Source organism: Candoia aspera, chromosome 2 (assembly GCF_035149785.1).
Source record: "Candoia aspera isolate rCanAsp1 chromosome 2, rCanAsp1.hap2, whole genome shotgun sequence".
In the NCBI taxonomy this organism is placed as follows: Eukaryota; Metazoa; Chordata; class Lepidosauria; order Squamata; family Boidae; genus Candoia; species Candoia aspera.
Genome location: NC_086154.1, coordinates 231,258,636 through 231,272,523, shown reverse-complemented (window position 1 = coordinate 231,272,523; position 13,888 = coordinate 231,258,636). Strand labels below are relative to the sequence as shown.

Here is a 13,888-nt window from a genome sequence, read left to right as displayed (position 1 = left end):
AGTGATTCAGGTAAAATCCAGATTGTTATAGTCCAGTTATTAACTTCTGCATTGCTCAGAGATGTTTACTGGTTGTTTTTAGATCATTTAGTTGGTAAGGATTCAGATACGAAATCTTCATTATAGAAAATGCTAACAAATTACTTATTTCAAGTCAGTGTTACATTTCAAGGTGATCATAAATATGGACCTTTGTAGAAGTTATGCTTTAAGTTATAGTTTATTAGAACTCACAAAGCAACATCATTATCAGCACATCTTACTCTTCTGTGGTATCTGTTCTATTGTACTTGAATCTATACATGAGTAATAGTTCATCTCTTCTAATTGATTTACTCTTTTTCTTGGCACATGTTGCTGAAATTGCACTTCATTCATGCATAACAAAAGTCCTTGATTGTCATTTAACAGATTGGAGATGGATCTGTATTCTACACATAATCATCCGAAATGCATTCATGAATATTTTCACTAGTGTTGTTCAACAGCTCTGAAAAAAAGTTGTTCCATAAAAACTGTTCTAGAAAGAGACTGAGTGATAGCAGTAGAAAACATGTTTGTAGCCTCACAGAATTCTCAGTGTAGCCTCACAGAATTCTCAGTGTTTTACTTAGAGGGTTGAGGAAAAAAGAAAGGAAATCTTTCTGACTCACATGAATTGGGAGTTTTGGGGGCTTTAGGTTAACTTTCTGTTATGTGCAAGGGAGGTCAGTTTCTGTTATTTGCCACTGTAGTTCAAATTCAGAGATTTACTTAGTAATCTCCTCACATATATGTTTCATACTTCTAGTTAGAAAAAGAAGCTGTTGTTCCTTTGTTCTTAAAAGATAAATACTTATGCCATCCGTGTTTGTTACTGCAAAACTTCAGGACCTTAGAACAAGCTACCTGAATCCCATATAAACATACTCACCACACTATTCCCTTTTTTGCAGAGTGCAGACTAATAGTAAGAAACAATTCACCAAAGACATGAAATAAGTAAGAGATAAGGAAAAGAAATAGAGGTACATCTAGTTTATACCAGAACCATTCACATTCCACTCTATACCTTTCTGACTTTGCAAACCATACTTGCTTCCATCAAGAACATGCACTGCTTCATTCAGAAGGGAAAAATCAAAACATCCCTAGTAACAATTAGGTGCACATGTGTTTTAATTATGAAAATATTGGAATAAGACCGGGAAGCCAGGATCAAGCCTACTTTCAGTCATGGAGTTTTCTGTGCCTTTCCCTGTGAGAAGGAAAAATAGGATCTGCTTTAAGAGGCCTGTGTCATGTTCCCTGTTTCAATGTTGCTGAACATCGTAACGGTTCGCATGCCAGAGTGTTGATGCGCGTTCCTGGCTGGGAGGGTGCTGCTGATAAACCTTGTATAGAAAGTTCTGTTTGCCTCAGCCGTGGAGGAATGTGTTTGGGTTATCTCTTTAATGTCAAGGTCTTTCTGCCCGTTGATCAGCAGAGCTCGTTAGGAGCACCTGGGAATGTGGAATTGTATGAATGAAGGGGGGGGTGGGACGTCATTTGAAGCGGGGCTATTTAGTTTGACTGTAGGTGCGCTTTTCTCATTCTCAGCTTTCTTTCTGTTTGCACTCTATTCTAAATAAAATCAGAACCTAAACTTTGATTTGGAGTCTGAGCGTTTTATTTGGGTTCAGGCAATCATTACAGCCTGTATATATGATGAGCAAGCCCCATGGCAAGCTGAGAAGCAAAAATGAGATAATAGGAAATTGAAGAAGGGGCTGACAACTAAGGAGGAATACAAACTGGAAGCTTGAAGTTAGGAAGAATAACGCTCAGAATGAGATGAGACTGGTAAGGAATGCAAAGTAAGGGTTTGGGGAGAGAGTACTTTATTTATAAATAGATCGTTGATCTGTTGCACAAGGAAGATAGAGAAATAATACAGGTAGTCCTCAACTTACAAATATTCAAAGTTTATCAGTAACAATTTTATCAACTGGGCCCCAAAGGAGGTCTTTATCATAAGAATACAAAGAACTTCAGTATTGATTTGACTATTCTTAAACATCTACATAAAAAGGTAAAGGTTTCCCTTGACGTAAAGTCCAGTCGAGTCCGACTCTAGGGGGCGGTGCTCATCTCCGTTTCTAAGCCTTGGAGCCGGCTTTGTCCATAGGACACTTCCGGGTCATGTGGCCAGCATGACTCACGGAACGCCGTTACCTTCCCGCCGAAGCGGTACCAATTAATCTACTCACATTTGCATGTTTTCGAACTGCTTGGTGTGCAGGAGCTGGGATTAACAACGGGAGCTCACCCCGCCGCGCGGTTTCGAACCGCCGACCTTCCGATCGACAGCTCAGAGGTTTAACCCGCAGCGCCACCGCGTCCCTCTAAACATCTACATAGATCAATACTTACAAAATGACTATTCACAATGGTTTTTTTATAGCATTTGTTGTATTCAGTGGATATTCACTATTTTTGCAACTAGTCTTACTTTGTCACTGTATCCAGCTTGAAATCAGGTTTATATTGCATTTCAAGATGAATAAAAAAATGTGTAAATATTTTAATCTAAATACTACAATTTTACATAATTCAGTTTTGTTTTAAATGTAGATTTTATTAAACATAGATTATTATAGTATAGGCATAATACCAGATAAAATGAAAATAATGTCATTTGAATTGCTAGCTTTTGATAATATTTGCTATATTCTATTTGTCACAGAACTGAAGCGAAGTAAAAAAGCATTAAAAACTGCCTTTTTATGTTGACATACTTCTTCTGAAGATAATCCCCTACGTGTGTTATTCTTGGGACAGTATAAACATTCAAAACATGATTCTGTGAGAGGTGGAAAAAATAGGTCACTTGATATTAAAGTATGTCTATTGACCCTTCCCCTCCTGCTTCCCCTTTTTTAATACTGAGGATTACAGCAGGCATAGTGTATGCAATGTTTGTGTTAGATTATTGGAACTGCTGTAACATAGCCATATGTGGAACTGTTTAAAGTGCAGATTAACCTTGCAGGATAGGAGTGCAGCCTATAGACTCTGTGTCACAATATATTTTCACACTCTAATTCAAACTGGTATGTTGTAAATAACATGATCAAATATGCATGTTTCTTCCAGTACCTATGTAAAGTATGTAATGTATTACTGATAAAAATGATACTTCATCATTGGGCGTTATTGTTACTAGAGGGACAGCAGGGAATGCCTTTTATCAAGCCAGGGTGATTTACAAATTGTAAATTTGTATAGAGACCTTAGTCTCAGGGATTCATTTTCTGGTAACTCCAGCAATGTCTTGTATATGTTGGACAACTCTGAAAATGGCTTAAACATTTTGTTAACAGGCTGGTTGATTCTATCGTACTTTCTAGTTCATTTACACTGACTTTTTAAGTCCTTGAATGGCTTAAGGCTATATTACCTAAAGCAAAGTTGGCAGTATGGCATCTGGGATGCCCCTGTAGCCATAATAGTGAATCAGTTGATTTTCAAGGCTCCTTACTTGACAGGTTTCAGAAAACAGCAGCGGTGACCACACCATTTCAAAACTTACTACATATTTTCTTGAGTGTTCTTCAATCAATAATTATAGTAAAGAGCCCTTAAATAATAAGAAAAGGATGTTAGAAACAACTTCAAGACAAATCTTTCAGATGGACTTTCATCAAAGGAGGACCAACAGTAGCTCCAGATGCACTCAATTCTAGAAAGCCAGACTGTTATACCAGAGTCATAACAGAACTAAGCTGTACAGTTCTTGACAGTACACCACAGATTCTGACCCTGACCCCAATACAGAGATTTGATTATCGGACTCTTAACAGTATCATTGCCATTGTTTCAAGAGTTAAAGGGCAAGAGAGGAGAAAGTGTGCCTGGTTGCTTAGAAGAACATGGGAGTGATTACTGCATCTTAATTGACCAGTTTCTGCAGTTGGTGCCACAGTATGCAAACTGAGGCTGGATCTTCCCACGCCACTACCTTTACACACACACAAACACACACAATTTACAAATTGCCTAGGGAGATGTTTGTGTCTGAAAAAGGCAATTTACAAACTGCCTAGGGAGATGTTTGTGTTATTCCATCCACACATGTTGAATTCTGACTTATGTCATGGTTCGCTAAAGTATGTTTAGCTTTTCACAAATCTTTGGGGAAAAATATTTACACTGCCATCTACTTTATTGCATCCAATGAAGTTAATTAAATCAGTTGGAGAATATCTGAGAGACTATATTTAATTTTGTTTAAACTGTTCATGTAATGTAAGTTTAAACAAAATTAATTTTTTGTTTAAAAGTTTAAACAAAATTAATTTTTTGTTTAAAGAAACTTTAGAAATCAAATTTGTTAGTATTAGAGAAAGAATATCCATATAAGAAATGACAGGCAAAGTTGTAGTATTATCTGCTTATACTAAAAAAAAATGCTCATAGTTCATTTGGTAAGATACATTAATAAGAAAATATGATAGTATAATGGCTGTTTTACAGCACTTAGAACAATAGGTATCAGAATCATGTTGGATTAACCATGTTTCTTGTGATCTTCTAATATATTGAAGTTCCTTTATGAATTTTTAAAAACTTCTTTTAATACTTAAAAGAATATTTTACTGCTTTAAGTAGCCATGCCATCATTCTTCCCCAATAAATTTCTGACAAAGACATGGAATTTCATATGGAGCTATGTGAGATATTTCATAAAAGTGCTATTCTCTATTTCTTTCAACCCTCATTTTACAGTGAAATTAATTCCCGACTTGATGCAGTGTCTGAAGTTCTCTTCTCAGAATCAAGTGTTCTTGGTCAGATCAAATCTCTCTTACATAAGGTTCCAGATGTTGAGAGAGGAATCTGTAGTATTTATCATAAAAAGGTAAGACTACAGATAATTTAAAAACATATTCCTATTACATTTTAAATGCAGGCAACATTTCTTGAAATGTTATGCAGAATTGTTTTATACATTGTGAGGCAGAAAATAATTGAAAATATCTTAGCTTTTAGCAGTGTCCAACTCTTAAAAAAAACCCATCCATGTTTCTTTATATTTCTGCTACACTAGGTTCCTTAAAACTCATTGACTATTTCAAGCTATGTATTGAAGTGGTACTTAGATTCGATTTAAATTTTTATTTAAATTACTCCAATTTCAAATATCTAATAACTAAACTAATTCCCTTCCTACAATAATTGAAATCAGGATGCATATATTTCAGTGCATGTCCAAAATTAGGAAGAGAATAAAACAACCTTTCTTCAAGTATTAGAACTTAGTTTCTTGCAGAAAATACAACAGAAAATACAATACAATTCGTTTGTTAGGTTTGGAGGTTCTGCAAGACTATCGTAACCTCAAGATTGATTTTTTAAAATGACAATTGTTTCTGTTTTCAGTGTTCCGTTCAAGAATTCTATTTGGTAGTAAGCACACTCTCTCACTTGGAAACAGCAGTCAAAGCACTGGTTCCAGCTATACATGCTCAAGTACGGGCATCCTTGCTGCATAAGAACCTCTTGGAAATTCCTGAATTGCTTAGTTCAACAAAAAGATATTTAAACATGCTTAATGAAGAAGCAGCAAAGTAAGTAAATTAAGCATATAATTTGTTTCTTGGTGCTATGTAAGTAGGATGCAGTGCCTTCTTTTTTTTAACCAAGTAGTGATTGTAACAAAAGTTTGGTACTCTTCACCTTTCCCAACCTTTCTCAAATTGTTTGTAATTCCTTCACACATACACACAATCTAACATAGATGCTATTAAAAAAAAATACTGTAAGAGCTTTTTAGAACCCCCACTGGATTCTATATGTTGTTCTTAAGACTAACTCAGCCTAACCTAATTTTGTGCTGATGTGCCAGATTTTCCTGATCTGGCTGAAGTTTGGATGTGGTCCATCTTGGGTGCTCCACTCCTTTTTTGGCCTTTCCAAAAGTGAAATGACTTGTGCCTCACACTACTTCCTCCAGCCAGTGCACAGTTCAGGCAAGTTCACTTCTTGGACTTTGGTTAAGATCAAGTATTGTGAAGGATTATGATTTCTAACAATAATCTCTGAAAAGGAGACAAAATTGTAATTAACCCTCTCTCTTTAGTTTGGCTTATATATATACAATTGAACTAATTGTATTGAAGTTTTTTTGAAGAAATGTTTATTCTGGATTTTTATACATTTTCTTTCTACAATTAAATTATAGTGACCTAGATCATATTATTATTATATGTCTGTATTTGCCAATTTTTGTTAGTATTAAACAAACGTCTATGTTTGGTATTGAACTAAAAGTGAATTTGGATTTTCTTGTAGAATTGGGAACAAAACTGAACTGTTCAAGGATCTGGATGATTTTCCTTTAATAAGGAAGAGAAAGGATGAGATTCAGGCAGTACTTTGTCAGCTCCAGAATCATATTCAAGATGTACGAAGAATGCTAAATTCCTCCTCTGTGGATTATGTATCAGTATCAGGACAAGAGGTAATAAAAATACTGACTTCATTATCTTTTACTTTTGTCTGTGCAGCATTTAATTAATTTTAGCAACCATTTAATTCTGATCATGTTTTTATAGAAACAGTTACGTTATCTTCCTTCACTGAGTAGTCTGGAGCTAAACAACTTGGTACCCTTTAGGTAGTTTGGAGTGCAAGTTCCACAATCCCTTGTCATTGGTCTTGTGGCTCATGCCAACAGGATTAGGAGTTGGTCCAGTGGCATGAGTTGTCCTAAGACTAGTAACATTAAAAAAAAAATGTGTTTAGTATGTAAGTTTATATGTAGATACTTAAAATATAATAAACCATTTTCTTCAAAGTACCAGAAATTCTGTTATGAAAATAAAGCTTTGAGGCAGTTTTATTGAAGGCATCAACCATCATAATGTAAGTTACAGAGTGTCAACATCTGTTTGTAAGTGCGCCTTTGGCAGTGATTGAATATTAGTTACAGTAATTATAAGAACTAAGCACTGTAAAAAAGTTATGCATTTGCTGAAATATGGTACAGGACACAAAAGAGGACAAAATTTTAAAAGGACATATTATAAGACAAAGCTTTACCCAGAACCCTGTTTAACTATGGGGAATTAGAATTATGGTAATAGAGAAATTATTTGAGGCCAATTTCAGCTATATAAGAGATACAACAAGGAAATGATGAAAAGTTTGGCAAAGAGGCCATGGGATTTAGGACTGAACTCCTTGCAAAATACTGTACAAAAGTAATATATTTCCAGTTTTCTAAGCTCTCAGTGTTTTGTAACAGATTGGCATATATCAGAACCTAGAATATATTCACTGATATCTTTACTGAGTTTTTGATTCAGTTTAAAACACTTCAAGAAGACAGTTTTTCAATAAGCAAGAAAGCCTGGTTTGGGTCTACAGCACAAGATTTAGAAAAAAAGTATTTAAAACACAGTTTGAATGTTGGATCCTGGATTTATACTTTATTATCTGTAAATGAGTATGTAGTTTTTATGAGAAGCACACCTTGCACACAGACTGATTTTGGTTGTAATGCAAAAGTAAAATAAACTCACCCTTTCCCAGCTTGGTCTATCCTTAAATTGTGTTGGGTTTATAACTTCCAAGTTCCCAGCCAACATGCCTAATTTAAGAGTAATTTCAATTTGCATTCACACATAATATTAATCTGTGATTGTTCAAAGGCAGATATAAAAATATTTCATTCTTCATTACTGTGCTAAAGGAGAGAGAAGTTGATAAGAGCCTAGAAGCATGAAGTTCACAGCAATTCATTATCTTTATAATTTTATGTTTGAAAAAGGACCTTTTTTAATTGTGAGCATTTATGAGCATGAAAATACAGGGCCAATTTTATATGACGCAAAGTTTCCAGTATCTCTAGACAAATGTACAGACTATGAGGAACAAACAGAAATGAATAGAAATCTTAATGCAGCTCCACAAGTATGACATTAGAGGCATTACTGAGATTTGTCATGGGTTGCATCTCATCTTTTACTCCAAAAATGCTCTCCCTGATTTATGTTTGGGTCCGTTCTGTTCAGTTATTGTGAACTACATCATCTACTTGGATAATAATTCATTATAAAAATAAATTAACACCTTTGGAAAGCAACTGTTAACAGTGGTGGTAGCAATATATGTCTCAAAATACAGATCACATTTGATATATAATATGATGACTACAAGAGCTATGGTTGCTTCATAATTATTATGAGCCTGGTTACCACCAGAATCCCATGAGCATATATGTGTGTGCTGGCTTTAGCAATACTTCATCCAGATTTTACCTTAGGGTTCTGTTTTTTTCCTCAAGCAGCAATCCAATTACTCTGTTCCTCTTTGAAAGTAGGATACAGGTATAGGTTGGTAAATCATGACAGCATTAATTGTTGTAATAGTATGTGGGAAAGACCTTGGGAGAATGGGTCAAGAAACACTACCTAGGGAACAATCAGATAAGAGGCAGCATAGCCCGCAGATGGATAGTAGGCAGGACAAGAGGCTCAGAAGAGACCCTTCCTAGTTACTTGGGCTGTAAAGGAGATGGCGGGAGAATTGTACTTTCAGACAGCAAGATTCTGTTAATGTAGCTTTACAATAAACTAGAATTATTTTATTGGTTGCGTTATCTGTCTGGTCTACCTAGTAAGGCTGACAGATTTCAATTGCTATTTATATTGTTGTCATACAAAATTGGCTTTTTGTAAGATATAGTCTGGATGAATCTGATGAAGCAAAAGAGGTGTGTGATAGTCAGGTTCTAGGAGTTTTTAATCATATATCAATAAATCTTCCCTTTGGATGGAAGGCCTACTCAGTTTGATTTTAGTAGTTGCACTGAATGACTAACTGAATGAATCAGCAATATTATGTGGCTGCAGAAAAAACAAAAACAGTTATATGCTACAAAAATAAAAAATACAATTTCAGATAATAGGAAGTAGTAGTTCCATTCCTTTGTGTATTATATAACCACCTTGACTATAGTGTCCAGTTCTGGATAATCCATGTTAAGAAAGATTCATATGGCAAAGAGAGGAGAGAGAGAGGCTGATTGGGCAGAATCCAGAGGAAGGTTTGAATCCTCCAATCAGTGCTTGAGAGAGGAAGGCAGAGAAGCACCCAGGCAGAAGGCAGCACGACTGGCTACAGAGGAGAAACAGTGTGAAAAGGATGGGATAAAAAGGCACCAGTGCAAAGAGCAAGTTGCTGGAGACAACTGATCCTTCGAGCTGTCTGCGTTCACAGAAGAGTCCTTGCCAAGAAATGGAGCCTCGCCTGTAGCCGATATGGAATCAGCGGCAGCTTCTCCTGCCTCTGAGGATCCTCCTTCCTCACACCCCAATTTAGCCGAGTTGTGCCTTGCTCCCAGCTCCGAGCCTCGTCCTGTTGCCTTAGCCAGATCCAGCCCTGCCTCCAGATCAACGCTGCGTCTTTCCTCCCCAGCCAAGTTCCATCCTGTCTCCAACCCCAAGCCTCTACCTGTTGTTCTAGCCAGATCCAGCCCTGCCTCCAGATCAACGCTGCATCTTACCACCCCAGCCAAGTTCCATCCTGTCTCCAACCCCAAGCCTCTACCTGTTGTTCTAGCCAGATCCAGCCCTGCCTCCAGATCAACGCTGCGTCTTACCGCCCCATCCAAGTTCCATCCTGTCTCCAACCCCACGCCTCTACCTGTCACTCCAGCCAGATCCAGCCCTGCTTCCAGATCCCAGTCACATCTTGTCACTCCAAGTCCAGTCTTGTTCACAGCGCCAGGAGTCTTCTTGCTGCTCCTGCTGTTCCTAGTCATGCCTCCAGCTCCGAGCCGAGTTCTGCTGCTCCAGCCATGCCTAGTCTTGCCTTCAGTTCCAAGCCTTGTCTTGTCGCTCCAGCCGTGCCTCGTCTTGCCTCCAGTTCTGAGTCTTGTGTTGTCGCTCCAGCCATGCCTAGTCTGATATCCAGTTCCGAGCCGAGTTCTGCTGCTCCAGCCATGCCTAGTCTTGCCTCCAGTTCCGAGCCTTGTCTTGTCACTCCAACCTTGCCTAGTCTTGCCTCCAGTTCCGAGCCTTGTCTTGTTGCTCCAGCCATACCTAGCCTTGCTGCTTCTGCTGAGCTTACTCTCACATCCAATCCAGAGCCTCTTCTTGCTGTATAGCCAAGAACTGGTCCTGCCTTTGATCCTGCAGACTTACCTTGTTTCCTTCTACTGCTTGGGTGGACTTGATTATCTAACTTACTAAGGACATTCTTCTGATGTAAATAGTTGTTGAAATAAAAGAATTCCTTTTGTAATTCTGTCTGGCCACCTCTTAGTCTGAACAGGACAGGCACATTCGAGAGTCTGGTGCAGGGGCTGAGCAAGGCTCAACAGGAGTTCGCTGGGAAGCGGCAAGACAAGGCTCAACAAGAGATTGCTGGGAAGTGGCAAGGCAAGGCTTGGCAAGAGGTCGCTGCGAAGTGGCAAGGCAAGGCTTGAGACCAAGGTCCGGCACAGCAGCAAGACAAGGCTTGAGAGCATGGTCTGGTGCAGCAACTAGGCAGGGTTCAGGAATGCGATTCACTCTGGCAGGACAGGGCTTCTGCATCGATGTTCGTGAATGGTTGTCTCCGGCAATCTGTTCTTCTCTCTGGTGCCTTCTTATCCCATTCTCTTCCTGCCGTTTTCGAGTGAGGGCCAATTGGGTTTCTTTTTCCTTGGTGCGCTGTTCCACCCTTTGCTCTCTAGGGCTGATAGGCGGTGGTGAATCCACCCCCTGGCTTTGACTAGTCAATGGCTTTGCATTTTTCTGCTTCAAGTTTCCCGCTGATTCTAGCTCTGCTTTGAATTTCCCACCTTCTGTGCTTTTCCACTCAGCTAAGTCCCTCTCCTCTGATTCAGAGTCAGACTCCATTCTGACAAGTATGCTGTGGATTGGTGTTTCAGTTTATCTATATGAAATAGCCTTTCATTTCCTCCTTGTATTTTGGAGAGTCTGGAAACCTGAATACATTGCTCTATGAACTGGTATAAGCTTTGATGACCAGGTACATAATTTAACAAGTTACTTATCCGAGATAAATGTATAACCATGCAATAGAAGTTGGCATGGTACTCCTATTTATCTTGATTATTCCTTATGTTATTCTTTTTTTTTTTCTCTATACATACTAACATTTTTGGGGATAGTTATGTCATGAAATGCACCATTAAAAACTCTGAAGAACTTGTAATGCCCTGAAAACTGGCTCATCAAAGCTTTTGTAAATTAATATCTGTGTTACCATTCAGGTACTACAGAATTTTGTTCTGAAACCAAATTAATCATTTGATACTTTATTCTTTGGTGTTTTAGTTTCAGATTGAAGTTAAAAATTCAGCTGTATCTTCCATACCATTAGATTGGATTAAAGTTAGCAGGTATGTAATTTAATATAAATCCTAGAATGATTACCATCTGTTGTGTTAATTAGTTCAATTATGCTATATATTAGTTCAGTGATGTTTATGGTGACAGAACATATATTATAAAATGTTGAAGTAAATATATAAACTGATAAGTATTCAGTCCTAATCTTATGTTATTACAGAAAGCTTGAAGGGAGCTTTTACTTCTGTTCAAGCAAATGCAAACAAAAGTCGTCAAATCCCCTGACTCAGTTTAGGAAGGTTAGGTACTATGTTGATAGAAACATTAGGAGCAGGGTATGTGTGCCTCCCTGCCACTTACCCTGTTTTATTTACTTATATAGGATGTAATAAAATTTCTTGCTATATGCCCAGTTCAAAAATCATGGTATAGGGTTAAATTAGTAATGAAATGAAAGTATCAATGAACTGCTCATTCTATTGGTGATTCAATTAGTCTCCTGAGATCAGGTCTGACCTTAACTGAGCAAGCCACCTGCATTTGTCTTGGAGGTGTTGATTTTAGATATTTATAGCTGTAAATAATGTTAGTGTCCAGTGTTGTAGCATTGCTAAAATTAAGGAGGTATCATCCTGAAAGAGACAGCTGCTTATTGAACAAGATGTATGGTATATTTAAGAAAAAATAATTTCAAAATAAGCATGCTACCAGTATACATGTCTGCATTGATTTATTAATTCAGTAATACCAAGTATAGTATAGTATAGTATAGTATAGTATAGTATAGTATAGTATAGTACAGTACAGTACAGTACAGTACAGTACAGTACAGTACAGTATATTAAAAACCTGATCTGGCTTTAAGGCCTACTTTCAAATAGGTCATCGTTCTGAAGATGTTCTCCTTTGCTATCAGGCACTTCTCCTTTGCTATCAAGCATTGCTTTTAGATATTTAATTAAGCATAGCCATTTTCATGAGGGATGTGAGTGCACTCTTAAGTCTAGGTCAGAGTCTGAAGCAGTGGGTTCTGGGCTGGTAAGGATTGATTCTGGCCCAGTCCCATGTTAGGATCTAGCTTGTGGGGCAGGGGTTTTGGCAAGATTTACTATGTTGGCAACAACATGGACCATTCAGTTTTCTTGACAACATTTGTTGGAAGTGTTTTGCCACTGCCTTCTTCCAAGAGCTGAGAGAGAGTGACTGGCACAAAGTTACCCAGTCGGCTTCATGCCTAAGATAGGACTAAAACTTACGGTCTCCTGGTTTCTAGCCCAGTGCCTTTAACCACTACACCAGATTGGCTGTCTTCACTCTATGTAATTACAGATCATAAGGATTTGGGGCAATATCAGAAGAATTATGCAGACTTGTTGGAAGATGTAATTATTTCACTCAGGCTCAGACCACTTGGAAAATTACGCCTAGTGATACTGATAAGCCAGAGTGAATTCAGAGGAGAGCTACCAAAATAGTGAGAAGTCCAGAAACCAAGCCCAATGAGGAACTGTTAAAGGATCTGGGCATGTTCAGCATATAGAAATGTTGTCTGGGGAAAGATATGATAGCAGACTATGGAGAATATGATTAAACGGAGATATTATAGCAGTCTTCAAATATCTGAAGGGCTGTCACATTGAGGATGGAATGGACTTACTATCTGTTGCCCTAGAGGGCAAGAACCAGTGGGTTAAAACTACAAGGAAGTAGGTGGAGGCTAGATGTCATGAAGAATTTCCTGACTGTATGAGCTTTCAGATGAAGTGGTAAGTTCCCCTTCGCTGGAGGTCTTCAGAAAGAGGTTGGATGGTTACCTGTCAGCAATACTGTAGTGGATCTAGTTGACTTCTAAGTGTTGACTTCTAAGTTGACTTCTAACTGTATGGTTCTACTATTCTGTAATTAATCAATTAAATAACCAACTATTTCCTAACTATTTTATTAGTCTAATATTTCTTTAATAATATATCTGGGAGTTGTTCACAACAAGTAAATGAAAAACAAATTAGAAATAGACTGCCACCCCATCAATATTTGAATGATATAGCTGGATGTCAAATTCTGCAAATAAATTACATGAAAGTTAATTTATTATACAAAAATCAGATGATCAAGTGAACAGGGAGAACAAACAGAAGGGAGAGAAAACAGGAAGGAGAGACAAGAAAAAGAGGGCAGTGACAACAAAACATGTAAGGATTGACGCCAGAAAAGCAGCTTCTCGCCTAGACGGAAACTTTTTGTAAACATAGAGCAGATTTCTTCCTATCTGATGAAGGCCAGAAAGAGAATGGCCAAATTTCCATCGACTGAAAAAAGGAAGGAGGAAAAAACCTAGAATTTAAATGCTAGAAGAGATACGTATACAGATGCATTGTGTTGCTGTAAGCAAGTTCCTGAATTATGGGTGAAGTATTTGTTTAAAATTTATTAAGATTTAAGATTTATTTCATGGTTTGAAGTTTACTCATACTCCCAGCATCAAGCCTGGATTTGAACAACTATGCAAATTTTGGATGTGTCTGAGTCCTAACTTTGATAATTCAGTCAAGCAAGTGACCACT

At 37.7% G+C, this 13,888-nt stretch overlaps 1 protein-coding gene across 1 annotated transcript in view; it reads left to right on the top strand.

Moving 5' to 3' along the window:
* The window catches only part of MSH3 (mutS homolog 3), a 61,376-nt gene that overhangs the window by 24,658 nt on the left and 22,830 nt on the right, over positions 1-13,888 (top strand). The window contains exons 13-16 of the mRNA XM_063295480.1: positions 4,747-4,879; positions 5,401-5,588; positions 6,313-6,481; positions 11,310-11,374. Of these exons, the coding sequence (XP_063151550.1) occupies positions 4,747-4,879; positions 5,401-5,588; positions 6,313-6,481; positions 11,310-11,374 (555 nt within the window). The remainder of the gene's footprint in view (positions 1-4,746; positions 4,880-5,400; positions 5,589-6,312; positions 6,482-11,309; positions 11,375-13,888) is intronic.